The sequence below is a fragment of the Pezoporus wallicus genome, unplaced genomic scaffold (assembly GCF_028554395.1).
Source record: "Pezoporus wallicus isolate ANWC-B61680 ecotype Strahan unplaced genomic scaffold, APGP_CSIRO_Pwel_v1 contig_9584, whole genome shotgun sequence".
In the NCBI taxonomy this organism is placed as follows: Eukaryota; Metazoa; Chordata; class Aves; order Psittaciformes; family Psittacidae; genus Pezoporus; species Pezoporus wallicus.
The window spans coordinates 339,726-353,152 of record NW_026640928.1 but is presented as its reverse complement, the minus strand read 5'-3'; the positions used below and the strand labels follow the sequence as shown (position 1 = coordinate 353,152).

The 13,427-nt window shown below is 42.1% G+C and overlaps 2 protein-coding genes across 7 annotated transcripts; one reads left to right on the top strand and one right to left on the bottom strand.

Annotated features, from left to right (window-relative positions):
- Window positions 1–403: 403 nt before the first annotated feature.
- Window positions 404–9,085, bottom strand: RAD9B (RAD9 checkpoint clamp component B). 5 transcript variants are annotated; one of them, XM_057421297.1, is made up of 11 exons: window positions 8,976–9,081; window positions 8,650–8,720; window positions 7,405–7,554; window positions 6,804–6,918; window positions 5,780–5,879; window positions 4,801–4,907; window positions 3,033–3,139; window positions 2,538–2,602; window positions 1,582–1,704; window positions 959–1,211; window positions 404–652 (listed from the first exon to the last, which is right to left on the bottom strand). In XM_057421297.1, the coding sequence occupies exons 1-11, from the start codon at window positions 9,007–9,009 to the stop codon at window positions 521–523; spliced, it is 1,257 nt and encodes a 418-aa protein (XP_057277280.1). In that variant the 5' UTR covers window positions 9,010–9,081; the 3' UTR covers window positions 404–520. The 5 variants fall into 5 exon arrangements, with proteins under 5 accessions (XP_057277280.1, XP_057277279.1, XP_057277277.1 ...); XM_057421296.1 differs by lacking the exon at window positions 404–652 and having other exon boundaries at window positions 990–1,211; window positions 3,028–3,139; window positions 8,976–9,082; XM_057421294.1 differs by lacking the exon at window positions 404–652 and adding an exon at window positions 8,390–8,562 and having other exon boundaries at window positions 1,174–1,704; window positions 3,028–3,139; window positions 8,976–9,057.
- Window positions 9,068–12,877, top strand: VPS29 (VPS29 retromer complex component). Of its 2 annotated transcripts, XM_057421299.1 has the most exons (5): window positions 9,068–9,230; window positions 9,671–9,682; window positions 11,525–11,716; window positions 12,147–12,382; window positions 12,550–12,877. In XM_057421299.1, the coding sequence occupies exons 1-5, from the start codon at window positions 9,228–9,230 to the stop codon at window positions 12,665–12,667; spliced, it is 561 nt and encodes a 186-aa protein (XP_057277282.1). In that variant the 5' UTR covers window positions 9,068–9,227; the 3' UTR covers window positions 12,668–12,877. The 2 variants fall into 2 exon arrangements, with proteins under 2 accessions (XP_057277282.1, XP_057277283.1); XM_057421300.1 differs by lacking the exon at window positions 9,671–9,682 and having other exon boundaries at window positions 9,071–9,230.
- The last annotated feature ends 550 nt before the right edge of the window (window positions 12,878–13,427 follow it).

The window sequence follows — 13,427 nt, the reverse complement described above, 5'->3', positions numbered from 1 at the left end:
ACCAGCTGTTCCCCAGCAGTAGTGTGCCCGGCTGTGCTGGAGTGGGTGGATGGGTTCATTTTTCCAGCACTCAACTTTACAACAGCAGCTTACCTGGCCTCAAGTGGCAGAGTTCTCCAGTGGGAACGCGCTGAACAGCTGAAGCTGTTCTTGCACAACACGTAAGGAACCCCAGACGGGGCAGGACAGCAGGTAACGGCGCGGGATGACCTGTGCTGGTGGTGAATGTGAACAGTGAGTGAACTCTTAACCTGAACTGATAAATAAGCTGGTGCTGAGTTGAGTCCTTGTCTTGCAAAAACATAGGCGTTGTCTGAGTGGGATTTCCACTTCCCAGACTCCAAACGGGTATTCATGAAGTGCTCTTCACTGCACCAGCTTAGAACACAGCTTCCATCAAGCTCTTAACTGGCAGAACAGCAGCTAAACTTTGTAAAACCAGGAACAGCTCCACTGTTACCCCACCTTTTATCTTTCAAGGCAACCCCCAGTAGTCTTTAGGTTCAGATGCTTTATGGCACTAGAGGACTGGGGGGCTCCGCATGTTGCCAAAATCCTCTTCAGTGTCGCTAGCTGTCGCTAGGCTATGGAAGGTGTGACTGATGGCATCCTTCTCCTTACAGGAAACTGCTCCAAAAAACAGGGAATGAAACTGAAAATACAGTAATTACAGAAGTCAGAAACTCTGAATTTGGGGTTAATTATTTCTGAAGCTTTTGCTACTTCAAGATCTTTATTACTACAGCGGCTCCATGTAAACCACACCTGTCACCTGTGAGTATTCCCAGTACTAAACATGGTGGCAGAGGTGTTTTTTGTCAGCTCTGCTGCTGTGGGAGCTGCTTCCACTGAAAGGCCACAGGCAGAATTGAATGTAGTTACACGTAGTGACCCCCAGGCTACGTGTACCTGAACACCAGCTGAGGTGTTCCACCCTAAATACAACTGGCTGCCTCACCTTGTCATAGTGAGCCTCTGTTGCCCCTCCTGCCAGTGCTGCATGGGCTGTGGTTGTTCCTCCTACCCCTGTTGCATCTCCCCCTGTGGCTCCAGGAATGACTTTTCTCTGTTTCACCAAAGGACTCCGAGGTTTTGCCGGCTCCGTGCTCGGGGTGTTTCCATTCCTCTGTGGCTTTTTGGAAGCATTTGCCTGCGTGCTGCTGTCTTTATCCATGGAGGCTTTTTCAGCTTTCCCTGTACGTGTCTCCGGGCTGGATGGGAGAGAGGAGGTCAGGTCAGTAACTGGCTTTTATGTTTCCATTAGAATGTCTGTTTTCTGATAGTGAAATCATTATGGCTTTAGAATGGATTCTCAACAAGTACCTTCCCTTCCTCTCCTACTGCAATAGCCCTGTGGAGATAAAGCAGAAGCCAGTACAGAGTGTGCTCTCTTGTACTGTTTTATTGCTGCACATGCTGCTAAGGTGTTCCTGAACCTGCCTAGTTCACTGTTCTGTGAACAGAGACGCCAGTACCCTGCAAGAATGAGCTGATTCCTTTTTATCCTAAATCCAGCTTGGCTGGAACGCTTAAACTTCAATTTTCCATCCTCCCTCTCCCACCCCTGAAGCCCACCGTTACCTTTCCTGCCGTGGTGTAAAGCTGGGTGGTTGATGCTGGGAAGTCTTCTTGTCAACGTCAGACAAGGTAGCCAAGATAAAGCTGGCTTCCAGCACCAGATCTTCAATGCTGAAAGCAACTGGCCTGAACAAACATTCAGAGGTGTAAACCAGTGTGTGTAATTACACGTGTTGTGGGAGAAAACAGTTTGTGCAGTTCTACACATAGGGATCAAAATGTGCCTCTGAAAAGCTGAAAATGTGATGTTTGCTGCTGAAGGATATGAGACGGCTTCCTGAGGCAGATTTAAATGCAGCAATGAGTAGATGTTATACAATACTGTACAGTATTGTACTTAGTCAAATTATAGTTTTAAATACGCAACAGTTAAATTTGTATTTTAAACGGAAAACTTATTGTTGCTTTAGACTATTGAATAAAACTATTGTCTGCATTAGCATACTTCTGCCTTGATGTGGGTATTTTCCTACCCACACCGTTAGCACATACAGCAGTAACAGCTGTGTGAATCTTGGTCTATGGAAGTAGAGGCAAGTTCTCAGTTTATTTGAATGTTTCCTTTTCTAGTATAATGAATTTTCTCAGTGTAGAATACACCACTCTATATTTTAATGAAGTTGGATGGGGCTTGGAGCAACCTGCTCTAGTGGCAGCGGGTTGGAGCTGGATGAGCTTTAAGGTCCCTTCCAACACAAACCAGTCTAATTCTGTGATTAGTCGGAGAGCCTGAAGCATGCAGGTGACTTCTATATAGGTGCTCATTAGTCAGCACGGGCAGCTTAGTAATGCTGTGCCTATGTTAAGTGCTTTCTGCATAATAACAGGCTATTTAACCCTGTATCGCAGATTAGAAATAGAGCTTTTTCTGGTTTATTGTTCCAGTTAAATACCGAGTAACAAAATCTGAGTGTAGAGGTGTAACTGCTGCAGTTTGTCAGGTGAGTTCCCAAACCTACTTTCCAGAGATGTCAAAATGGATGGAGACAGGAACACTGGTGGCTTCTGAAAACACCAGGAGTCCCTGGAAAGAAGAGGGGGGTGGTTAAGCACCATTAAAACCTGAAGCTTAATATTAGAATCTTAGTTTATCCCAGATGTTGTTTACTGGCAAGAAAAGGTAAAAGTCAACTGCTTCTAGAACACATGTGCTGCCATCCCTGCCTGGGGCTTTGTCAAAGAAGCTTCCACATGGAGAACTTCTCTGGCCATGATGCTTCTCCAGGTCAGTCACAGTGGTAAAAGTGTTCTGCTGCCTTTCAAAGGCTACTGTGAGGGACTCCTCAGTGTCCAGAAGATACTGATTTTAAAGCTAATCCTTGACCAGCTGATGCAATAGTGCTGCTGGTCAGGAGGCCTGATGGAGCCCGTCCAGGGCCATCCTGCATTGTCCTGGTCAAGTCAAGCAAATTAATGGGAAAAAGTTCTACTTTCAAAACAAGTTCTTACTTTACCCTCAATTCCTTAAGGCAAAACGTCACTTCAGAATCGACTCCAACCTGGAAGTAGTCAAATTCATCTGGATTCAGTTGTATTTCAGTAAGCATTGTCTTTGAGAAATCTGTTTAAAGTAACAAGAAAGGAGGCAAGTTTGACCCCAACAAACTCTGAGGATATCCCTGAGGTTGTTACATCAGCATCATTTGAGCAAGTAATTGTATTTTTAGTGACTAACGGTAATAAATGTTTTCCTCATCTCAATTTATTTCATAATTAAAATCTTCAGTTTACTTATACTATGTAGATTTAAATGGCTTTTGACACAACCTGTTTGATGTTCCAGTGTGATCTAACCCAATACCTGGTGCTGCTCTCACAGATCTGCTTTGTCTATAGGCATTCATCACAAATAATATTACCAGCTGCTTATTGCTGCATAGATGGGAAGATCAAAGTGCCACATGACTTTAACAGGTTAATCATAATTGCTGACAATCATCGGAGGACAATGGACGTGGATTTAGGTTCTTTGTTTTAAATTATAATCTTTTCCTGTTACTAAGTGGCAACAGGAAACAGGCTCCTCAGTTTCAGGTGCCAATTGTTGCTTCTTATCATTAGGTGAGCCCCTAGTTGTTATTAGGTGCATGAAAAGAAAGTAAGAGGGTGGAACTGTAACACATTCAACAGTTTCTGCAAGGCAGAGCCTACCACATGCAGATGAGAACAAGTCTGGGCAGGAGGTGTGATGTGTGCATGTGAAAATTAAACCTGGATGTGGAAAAACCCAAGCCAGCACCAGATGATGCGTTCAAAGGACATGGTTTGTTTCATATAGAACATGTGCTGCAGGCAGTGTATTGCATTACATACTACACAACAGCAACAATACTTGAAATGCCTCCTTTTTCTCCTTTATTGTTTGGGGTTTTGGTATCTCATTACCTTTTTACCTACTCATTTTTCACCTTTTCTTACAATCCTCCTGTATATTTCTAAACTAACCAAGTTTGTCATTCAAACTGTAATCTCTTTAGTATCTTTTATTTTCAGTAATTTCTTCTCTATTTCAACTCCACTCATCTTCCACCATTTAATCCTTCTTGCTCTCCACTGCTTTAGCCTGTTCCCAGCACAGTCCCCACCTCTGCTCTAGGCAGTCTTCTTTTTCTAGGTCATTATCCTCAGCTTTGGTCATAAGCAAGTATGAGAAGCATCCCTTTATTATATGATATACAAGAACCTGTACTTCAGAAACACAATTACATCTTTAAAATTAGCTTGAGTCACACCCCATGAATTTAGATTGTTCTCATCTCAGCTGGAGATCTGAGAATGGCAGCATGCAGCACTGCACTGTTAGGCCAGCTAACACACTGTATTGCCCTTCTACTAAAATACAGTCTGTAATGAAATCAATTCTGTAATTGTGGTATTCAGATTTAAATAGTTCTTTTTCAAAACATAAAATGATCTCCTTTTTCCTGTATGCTGCCGTGCTTCTGCCCCTGCAGCACAGTAATTACTCTGCTTAAGCCTACTGCCAGTGGCATAATTTATTTCAATTGGCTGCTCAGTCTGGTATCTGCCACAGATACCAGGAAATGGTGTTAAAAAACGTACTTTCCTCAAATATATTAAAACCAAAGCGCAGAAGTAGGACTTAGAATCTCCCTGTGTATGTTTCCTCTCTTACAAATCTTATTCAGCCATTCAGGTTATTATTCTTTTAGTCACCTGTTTTAAAGTCCCAATACTGTTTTGTATTTTGAATATTCTTACCAGTGTCCTCCTCGGTGTAACTCTTGAAACAAACTTTCATTGGTGTAACTGATAAAGTTACTTCTTCTTGACTGCTCGGGAAGTGAACCATGATATCAGCCAGCAGCCTGTAAAACGTCAGTCAGTGTTAAGATACCTGCCGCAGATTCCCAGCCAGCATTTGTTACTCACATGAGAAACTAGAATAGTTCCTGGGCAGTACTGGTTGCAAAAGTGCCTTTGAAATGTGCACCCCCTACTGTGTGTGCATCTTTTTAATTGATTTATGTGCCAACAGGTACAGAAGACATCTAAAAATACAGCCAGTCATTACAAAAGCAGATTTGTTTGATGTCTGTGTATGCTGCCAGATCAATCTTACATATATATATATGTCTGATACCTTTCTCTCTATATATATCACAATTTTGAGCAACCCTCAGTATCCTATACTCCTTATTCAAAAGCTTAGTTTTTTACAGTTACACAATCTTTTTATAAACACAATACATAGTATCTATACACAGAGGTCTTTATACACATTTAATAGCTGACTCTTGTGACAAGAAAACACTGTCAGAAGCACTGACAGTGACAGAAATGCTCTCAGGGAAAGTACAGTTGAACTGTTCTTTGCCTTTGCCTGCAGTGACAAGAACTTTGCCTTATTGCACTGAAGAAATTGTACTTTTATCACTGGATTCTTTACCTATAACATTCCAGCTCTGCTTTAGTTGTCATAGGTGGAAGTAGCTTAAAGGTATGAATTCAAAGCAGACATTACACACTTCTCAAGGTTAGACTGAGTGGGATTAATAGCAGAATGAGCCCCATTTCTTAAGCTGCAATGTGAAAAATCAAGCACTAAGGTACAGGGTTTAGGAATTTGCCATTTTTGGCTGTCCCCAATCAGACTTTGATTCTGTCACTGACTATGGCACCAGTATCATCTCCTGTAAGATTCTGCGTTCCAGAAAGATAACATTTTTGTATTCATTACCTGGAGTGCAGTTTGAGTACGTTGGGACACATGTGCTTTGCAAAAACAGCCTGCAGCGGATCGCATTCTTGAAATGTCAGGTTGTATGTTTTCACAACCCCTGAGTATAAAGGGTATGAACAAAATCAGTGCTGGTCTGTCATTTTAACTGGCTTATTCAGTATTAACTGTCCTTTTAGGATATCTCAATAGAGAAAATAACTACACTTACTCTAGCTGTGTGGAAATAACTCACTAACAAATAGAAAACTGCATTCACCTGCCATGGGAGACTTCCTTCATCTTATTAGTTATGCCCTGCAAGGTTCTGATGTTTTTTTAAGAATTCACAAGATGCAAGCAAAGAGCAACAAGTGCAACAAATGCAGGGAGTGGGGAAAGGCTTCAGTGTTTAACTGGTACAATATAAATGGTGACAGAATCAGATCTCTGTGTATTTCTAGATAAGCATGAGCTAAGAGAGCTTAATGATCCTTCCCTAATTCAATGTGTTCTCTCATTATTAGTAACACAAGATGGATTTTTAATGATGTAAACCACTGCCTATCACACAGTGGTATCACAAGCTATCACATCAGCAAGCTGTGTTGATAGATGATGGTTCTTTATGAGTTTTACAAAGTACACGTGGTGTTCTGCTGGACTGAGGATGTCAGACCTAGTGCTAAATAACTGTTAGAAGTGAAAAGACCCCGTAAATCCTCTACCAAACCAGGATTTCCCTCCTTTTCCACAATATGTTTTTAAGAGTTTACTCCAGCCTCATTCTAAATGTTGTAGGCAGTTGGCTGGCAATTAATATACAGCAGGCATTAACTACTGAGCTGAAGACTGTTTGTCTGATAAAGCCTATTTTAACTTCATTTTAATAAGGTAATGCAGATAAGTATAAATAATGATGTGAAGAGGCTGGAAGTGGTTGGCATAATGTTCCATCAAGAACATTCAGCTCCTAATTACACTCAATATTGTGCTGCCCTGCTGTTTTAAACTGCTGCTGCTCATGTGAAGATGTGTAACCTACCATGTTTGCAGAGGAGCTGAAAAGTTATGTGATGATCATTAATATCTGTATAAATGCTGCATTTCTCTACATTCCTTTCCAGCATATTTACACATCTAAATACAGGAAGAACTGACTGTAAAGAAAACAAACAAATTAGCACAGAGGTTATTCACTAAGCAATATTTCCCCTACTTTTGTATGATTTATATCAAGTTCCTGCTTTTATAGCTTCCCCAAACTGCTTTGTAAGCAGATACTAATCCTTGCCATCCTCACCCACTATTCCAATATATGGCCAATAGAGCTGTTTGCTAAAGAACTGGTCAAAGCTCTCTGGCTCATACTGGTTGTGAAGGAGAACCACAGAGAGGCAGAAATGTGGTATTCCTTTATCCTGAGATTAAGCTGGCTCAGACTTCGGGAACCACAGGGCACAACTGAGGAGGTACAACTTCCAAACATAATTATATACTAACACCCTTTTGCAGAGCTGCTCAGAAGTGTTTTGAGTTCAGAGCCATCCACATACCTCTAGGAGCCTCCCTCTATAATTTCATTTGGAAATTGGGCTAATTTGCTGCTTACAAAGCTGTGCATTGAAAAATCCATTCAAATGTACCTTGATTATCAATTTACACGGGGGGGATAACTGCTTTTCCTTCTGATGTGGCTGAGGCACAGCTGCCCAGCAGTAGTGTTGAAAAAACATAGATGAGAAGAACACGTATGCATATGCTGACCTTGAAGAATTCACTGATCTCAAGGCAAGCTGATAACGGAAGTAAAATAATTTATTAATGAACATTTATTAACTCAAAACTATTTACACTGTACCATACAGGTACCATTTGGTACCATACAGGAACCATTAGAGCTTTTAAATCTCAGTACTCATAGAATCATAGAATGGAAAGGACCTTAAGATCATCCAGTTCCAACCCCCCTGCCATGGGCAGGGACACCTCACACTAAAGCATCTCAACCAAGGCTTCGTCCAACCCTGAACACTGCCAGGGATGGAACATTCACAACCTCCCTGAGCAACCCATTCCAGTGCCTCACCACCCTAACAGGAAAGAATTTCCTCCTCATATCCAATCTAAACTTCCCCTGTGCATTACAGATAGAGTCATAGTTCAAACTTATCACCTGTATCATTACTGGTATAATACAGGCAGAGGAATCCAGTCTATGGACATTTAAGTGGCCCTGACCTTTGGTGAGTTACCAAAACACTTGGAGCTCAGTCTGAAGCATGTGAAGGATTGGAGTTTATTCTAGAACAATCTTGCTCTATGCCCATCCACACAACACATACAAATGAGCAAAGACACCAGTAGCACCCCAAAACCTCTTATATAAAGAGTTTACACTATTATATAAAGAGTTTATAAAGGTCTAAAAGGGAATTATCTCCAATCCTCACCCTCCCAGCAAGTCAAGATCACTTTTAACTAAGAACCCCCTAGAGAAAACCCTAATATTGCTGGAAATGGCTTCTGATTAATCAGAGGCACATTAATGGATGCACGCTTCCTGTTGAGTCATCCTGGTACAAAACATGTTGTTTAGAGGCAGCTTCTGATGGGGTACAGCACAGGAACCTTTTGACCCATGGTATTAATCCAGATGTCCTGGACAAGCTCAGGTAACAAAGAATGGAACAGCAGGGGCAGAGTGGGAATGGCTCTTCCATGATGCAATCTGTGTAATTACAATTACAGACAATATGGCGTTTGTCCATATTGAAAGTGGAGGGGCTCAGATGGGAGGGTACCTGCAGGAAAACAATGCATTATCCAACAAGGTAAATATTGTGCTTCCGACAGAGGCTTTTAAACTACAATAAATCAAATCCACTTACACCTTTCTCTAAGGGGTCAAACCAAAACTCATCGCTGATACGTGCTATGGCGTGAATTGCTCTCCCGAACACTGGCAGGAAAAGAAAACAACGCAATGTGAAAACCCAAAGTTATACTGCATCTTCTCCAGACTAACTGAAGAGGAAACATCACAAACGTTTTATGCATTTCAATGGAAACCAATGGCAGGGTGGAAAACGTCACCCTTTCCTTTCCCTTTTCAGCACAAACACCTTGAAGCCCGCTTTGCCGCACGGCCCTGCGGCAGCCCCGCTCTGGGGCGCCCGTTTCCCCCACACAAACCCCTCAGATCGGAGCTGGGTACCTCTGAGGTGCGCCCCGCCAATGACACACTTCATGGCCGCCCCTTCCCTCACACGACGGCTGCGGAAAGGGCGGGAAACTCCCCGCTGAGGGGCGTTCCTCAGAGACCCGGATGTAGCCGGAAGGCGGCTGCGGAGAAACGCGTTTTGGTCTGCGTTTGGCCCTTCGGAGGCGCCGTAGCGGGTGCTCGGCGCCGGCCTGGCTTCCGGGAGCGGGCGCAGCGGGCGCTGTGAGGAGCGCGGCGCCGGGCAGGATGGTGAGCGGCGGGGCCGGGCCGGGCTGGGCCCCGGCTCCGGGGTCTTCCTCGCCCCGTGGCGCCGGAGGGCCCCGGGTTCGCTTCCTGCGGGGTGTGGGGAACGCGCGGTCGGGGAATGCTTTCTGTCGGTGTCCGCCCCAAACCCCCCCCTCGTGCCGAGCTGAGGTAGATGGAGGGCGGGCGGGGAGCGCTGAGGAGGGGCCGTGCGGAGGGGCTGTGGCGGCCGGGGCTGCGCGCAGGAGCTGAGTTTTAATTTCGTTTAATTTAATTATTTTTTTAACGCTTCTTTCATAACATCAACAATTCATTAATTATTATTTGCCTGTTCATTCGGCTGTATTTTCTTTTCTGTTGCTTTCTTTTGTTTTAACATTGATCATGGTTCACCCTGTTTTTCATTTCCCCCCCCTGTCTGCAATCAACTTCTCCATTCCAATAAGGCTGGGCACAGAGTAAGTTTACTCCTCTTGGCTGTTGCTAACACTGGTGGTAAGGGCTTGTCAATGTTACTAGATGATACAGATGTCAGATGGGACACGTGAATTAGGAGCTGCTGTTCAAACCATGCTCATGATTGCACCTAAATGCCTAGTAGAAGCCAGATGGCATAACTATTTCATGGTGCTGTGACTATTAAACACACTTCAGTACTTTTAATTAGGTTTTGTTACTGTAGCTTGCCAAGTTTTTCTGTAATTAATGGGTGCTCAGATGTGATTTCAGGGAGAATATGGGGTCGGCTGCTTTGTCAGCAAAGGAAGCAGCCTTTGTTGAATGCACGCGCGCTGCTGACTTTAGTGGGGTTGTGCGATTTGAGTGGCAGGGTAATTCTATTAAACATTAAATACATAACTGGCATTGTGTGTCCAGGTTGCTTAAGCATTAGTAAGAGAATCTATGGCTACTTTAATAATCAAAATCACTTATTACACATTTTCTACTTGCATTCAACTATACCAGCATATAGACTGATGCTAGGAGGGGTATTTTTCACTGGCAACTCTTGAAAAACCATCAAAAATGTCTTTTTTCCCCCCTCTCCTGGGTTAGTTTTAAATTGGCAACTCATAGGTTCAAAGCCTCTTGTATTGCTTTACCAGTACTTTAATCCATCTGTTCACCAAAGATGCATGGTTTTGATGATGGCACAGAAATGCCCCAATAAAACCAAAACTCACCCGAGTTTTGCCTTTTTTTGACGCCTGTAAGACAGCTGCATAGCCTAAAACTATCAAAAATAAATATTAAAAAAGATTATTAGCATAGTTACTGCTGTTTATATATATATATGTGCTGCGTCTTTTACAAGTGCATTTGATGGCTGTCATTTTAGGTACTGTTACTAACAAAGTGTTACAGTTGGAAGATAAACTTTTTATTATGGAGCTATTCATCAAGTTAACAGGGATGACTCTGTAGATCCAGTGTTTTTGCAGCATAGTGGTGTCACGTCCCATGCTTTATGGAGCTTTCCATGCCCTTTTTGCATAATTAATTTATTGCCGTTGCTTGCATTAATTATTTGCACATTTAAAGCCTGTGCTGTTAAACTATGGTCCTACTTCAGCTGAATCCTTAATTTTGAAGCCCCATTAAATTTGTATTCTCCTTACAGCTGTTGTACTGCAACTATGAGTATCTAGAACCGGTAACAGCAGCACTGTGTGCAGGATGTGTAATAGTCTGCCTTATCTTGTCTGCAGTGCCCTGGTTTATTTTGTTTATTGTTCTTCAATCTGTTAGTCTTACTCTGTTGTTCAGTGGTTCCTCAGTAAGGGCTCTGAACAAGCTTTTTATTCTGGTCAGCTATTAACACACATTGCAAACTTTCAGTGCTTTTTATTTGCCTTCTTATTTTTTTTCTTTGGATAAGAAAACAAATTAGAAAGAAATTGGGTTTGAGTTTTAAGGGCAGTTGGCTACAGTCTAGCTAGGTCTGTGCTTGAGAACATGTGCTAGGGATAGCTGATGGTAGTTCCTAAATTTATGTAAAATACATCAAGTAGTAACGTTTCTGTTGTTACACCTTGCAATGGCTTTCAGCAACAAAATAAATGGAGATGCTGTAGGCTGTTGTTTTGGTAAGGCCCCTCTGGGTAATGTCCTGTGGTAGTAAGGGCCCCGTTTTCCCTCAATATAACAATATTCCATCACCATTTCAGACTTACTTTAGTAGACATCAAAATGCCAAGTTAGAAAACTGAAGAGCACATTGCAAAGCTTTCTGTTTGCCTGTGGTTCTTGTCTTAATAAGCATTTTGTAACAACCTTTCTTTCCTGTTGTGACACCTAAGTTAGTGTTAGTGCTGGGAGATCTTCACATTCCACATCGATGCAACAGCCTCCCAGCCAAGTTCAAAAAGCTGCTGGTTCCAGGGAAGATCCAACACATCCTCTGCACGGGAAACCTCTGCACCAAGGACACTTATGACTACCTCAAGACCCTGGCTGGGGACGTTCATGTTGTCAGAGGGGACTTTGATGAGGTATTGTCCTCTCTTGATAATAATATTGGCTTTGTTCATCTACATCAAGGGTTATTTGTAATTCAAGTAAAAGTGGGCAAACTGAGGTTGGGTGGTGCTATCAGACCTTAAAGTTCCTTGCATCTTGCCACATTCTCCAGTGTTCATAAAAGCAGCTTTGTAGCAGTAGGGCCACTTATGTTGACTATTTTCATAAGCACTGGCACAGGCTGCCCAGAGAAGCTGGGGCCTGAAGCAGTCTGGTCTAGTAGAAGGTGTCCCTGCCCATGGCAGCATTAAGGTCCCTTCCAACCCAAACCAGTCTGGGATTCTATGATATGCTTCTATGAAAGCTTCTAAGAAGCTTTCCCCCCTCTCTCCTTCGTGTTGCGTAGAATTGTTTTTAAAGCATAAATCTGTACATCTAATCTGTGGTTGGTTTCTTTTTTAGAACCTGAATTATCCTGAACAGAAAGTTGTAACTGTTGGACAGTTCAAAATTGGGCTGATTCATGGCCATCAGGTTATTCCCTGGGGTGACATGGCCAGCCTGGCACTGCTACAAAGGCAATTTGATGTGGACATCCTCATTTCAGGACACACACACAAATTTGAGGCATTTGAACATGAAAACAAGTTCTATATCAATCCGGGATCAGCTACAGGAGCCTATCATGCCTTAGAGAAGTAAGTGAAGTATGGGAATGATCTGTGGGAATAACTAGAAAACTTATTATGAAGATTAATGTTGGCATTCTAAATGTTGGGGAGAGGAAGGGTTGATAGTAGCAGTGAAACACTGCTGAGGTGATTATATACTCACAACTAATATGAATTTTTCCCTTTCTTTCCAGCAACATCATTCCTTCATTTGTGCTGATGGATATCCAAGCTTCCACGGTAGTTACGTATGTCTATCAATTAATTGGAGATGATGTGAAAGTAGAAAGAATCGAGTACAAAAAATCTTAAACATGCTTTGGCTTGTCTGGTATTTTTACCATCTCATTCTGAACTGCAAGTTCCAATACTTGATTGCTAGTTTACAGTCCTACCCTTACTCACTAACAGCTTAAACAATGTAGCTTCTTGGTAATAACTTTGAAACATCATTGTGTTTGCTTTTCTCTCTATGAATTGATTTGTAAAATATTCCATTAAAGTAACTGTTTAAATACTGTTCCTTTATGTTGTAATAAACTCCACTTCATAATAAAACTAAGCTTTATGAACTGGTGTTGGGGAAAAATGCACCAGTTGCAAGTGCTTTTAGAATGCCCCATGCTCTGTTTGGTGACTTCTGAAGGATATTTAATTGTAAAAGGCTTGAACAAAAAGATTGGGGGCTCTGCAGCCATGTTATGTTTGCTTCAGAATCCAGTTGATATTTAATTTTCTCAACCTAGCATTCCCAATAAAATGGATTTATAGATTCTGAAACTATTGCAGTTAATTCATAACTTACAGTAGTAATTTCACTGCAGAAAGTTTAGTCCTTTTATAATTGAAGCGGTTTCAAATACCCCTATGCTTTAATGAATGATGGTCTCATTAAATCTATAAATCATAAAGAGAGGCTTTCCTTTATTTATGGTTCATGTCTGACACTACAGCTATACATGCTTTGCTCCTTGTGCAGAGCTTTTGGATATGTAATTCCATATGACACTCGTGCTACTACGGGAGACTAAAACATGGGTTGTTCAAGACAACCAGACTGTTGGGCTTTCCT

Coding starts and splice junctions, on each gene's coding strand:
- RAD9B (XM_057421297.1), bottom strand. CDS start 9,009: ATGAAGTGTGTCATTGGCGGGGCGCACCTCAGAG. Junction 6,919..7,404: donor CGTGTAAATTGATAATCAAG/GTACATTTGAAT, acceptor TTTTCTTTACAG/TCAGTTCTTCCTGTATTTAG. Junction 1,212..1,581: donor TTTACACCACGGCAGGAAAG/GTAACGGTGGGC, acceptor TCTCCCATCCAG/CCCGGAGACACGTACAGGGA.
- VPS29 (XM_057421299.1), top strand. Junction 11,717..12,146: donor TCAGAGGGGACTTTGATGAG/GTATTGTCCTCT, acceptor TTTCTTTTTTAG/AACCTGAATTATCCTGAACA. Junction 12,383..12,549: donor GCCTATCATGCCTTAGAGAA/GTAAGTGAAGTA, acceptor CTTTCTTTCCAG/CAACATCATTCCTTCATTTG.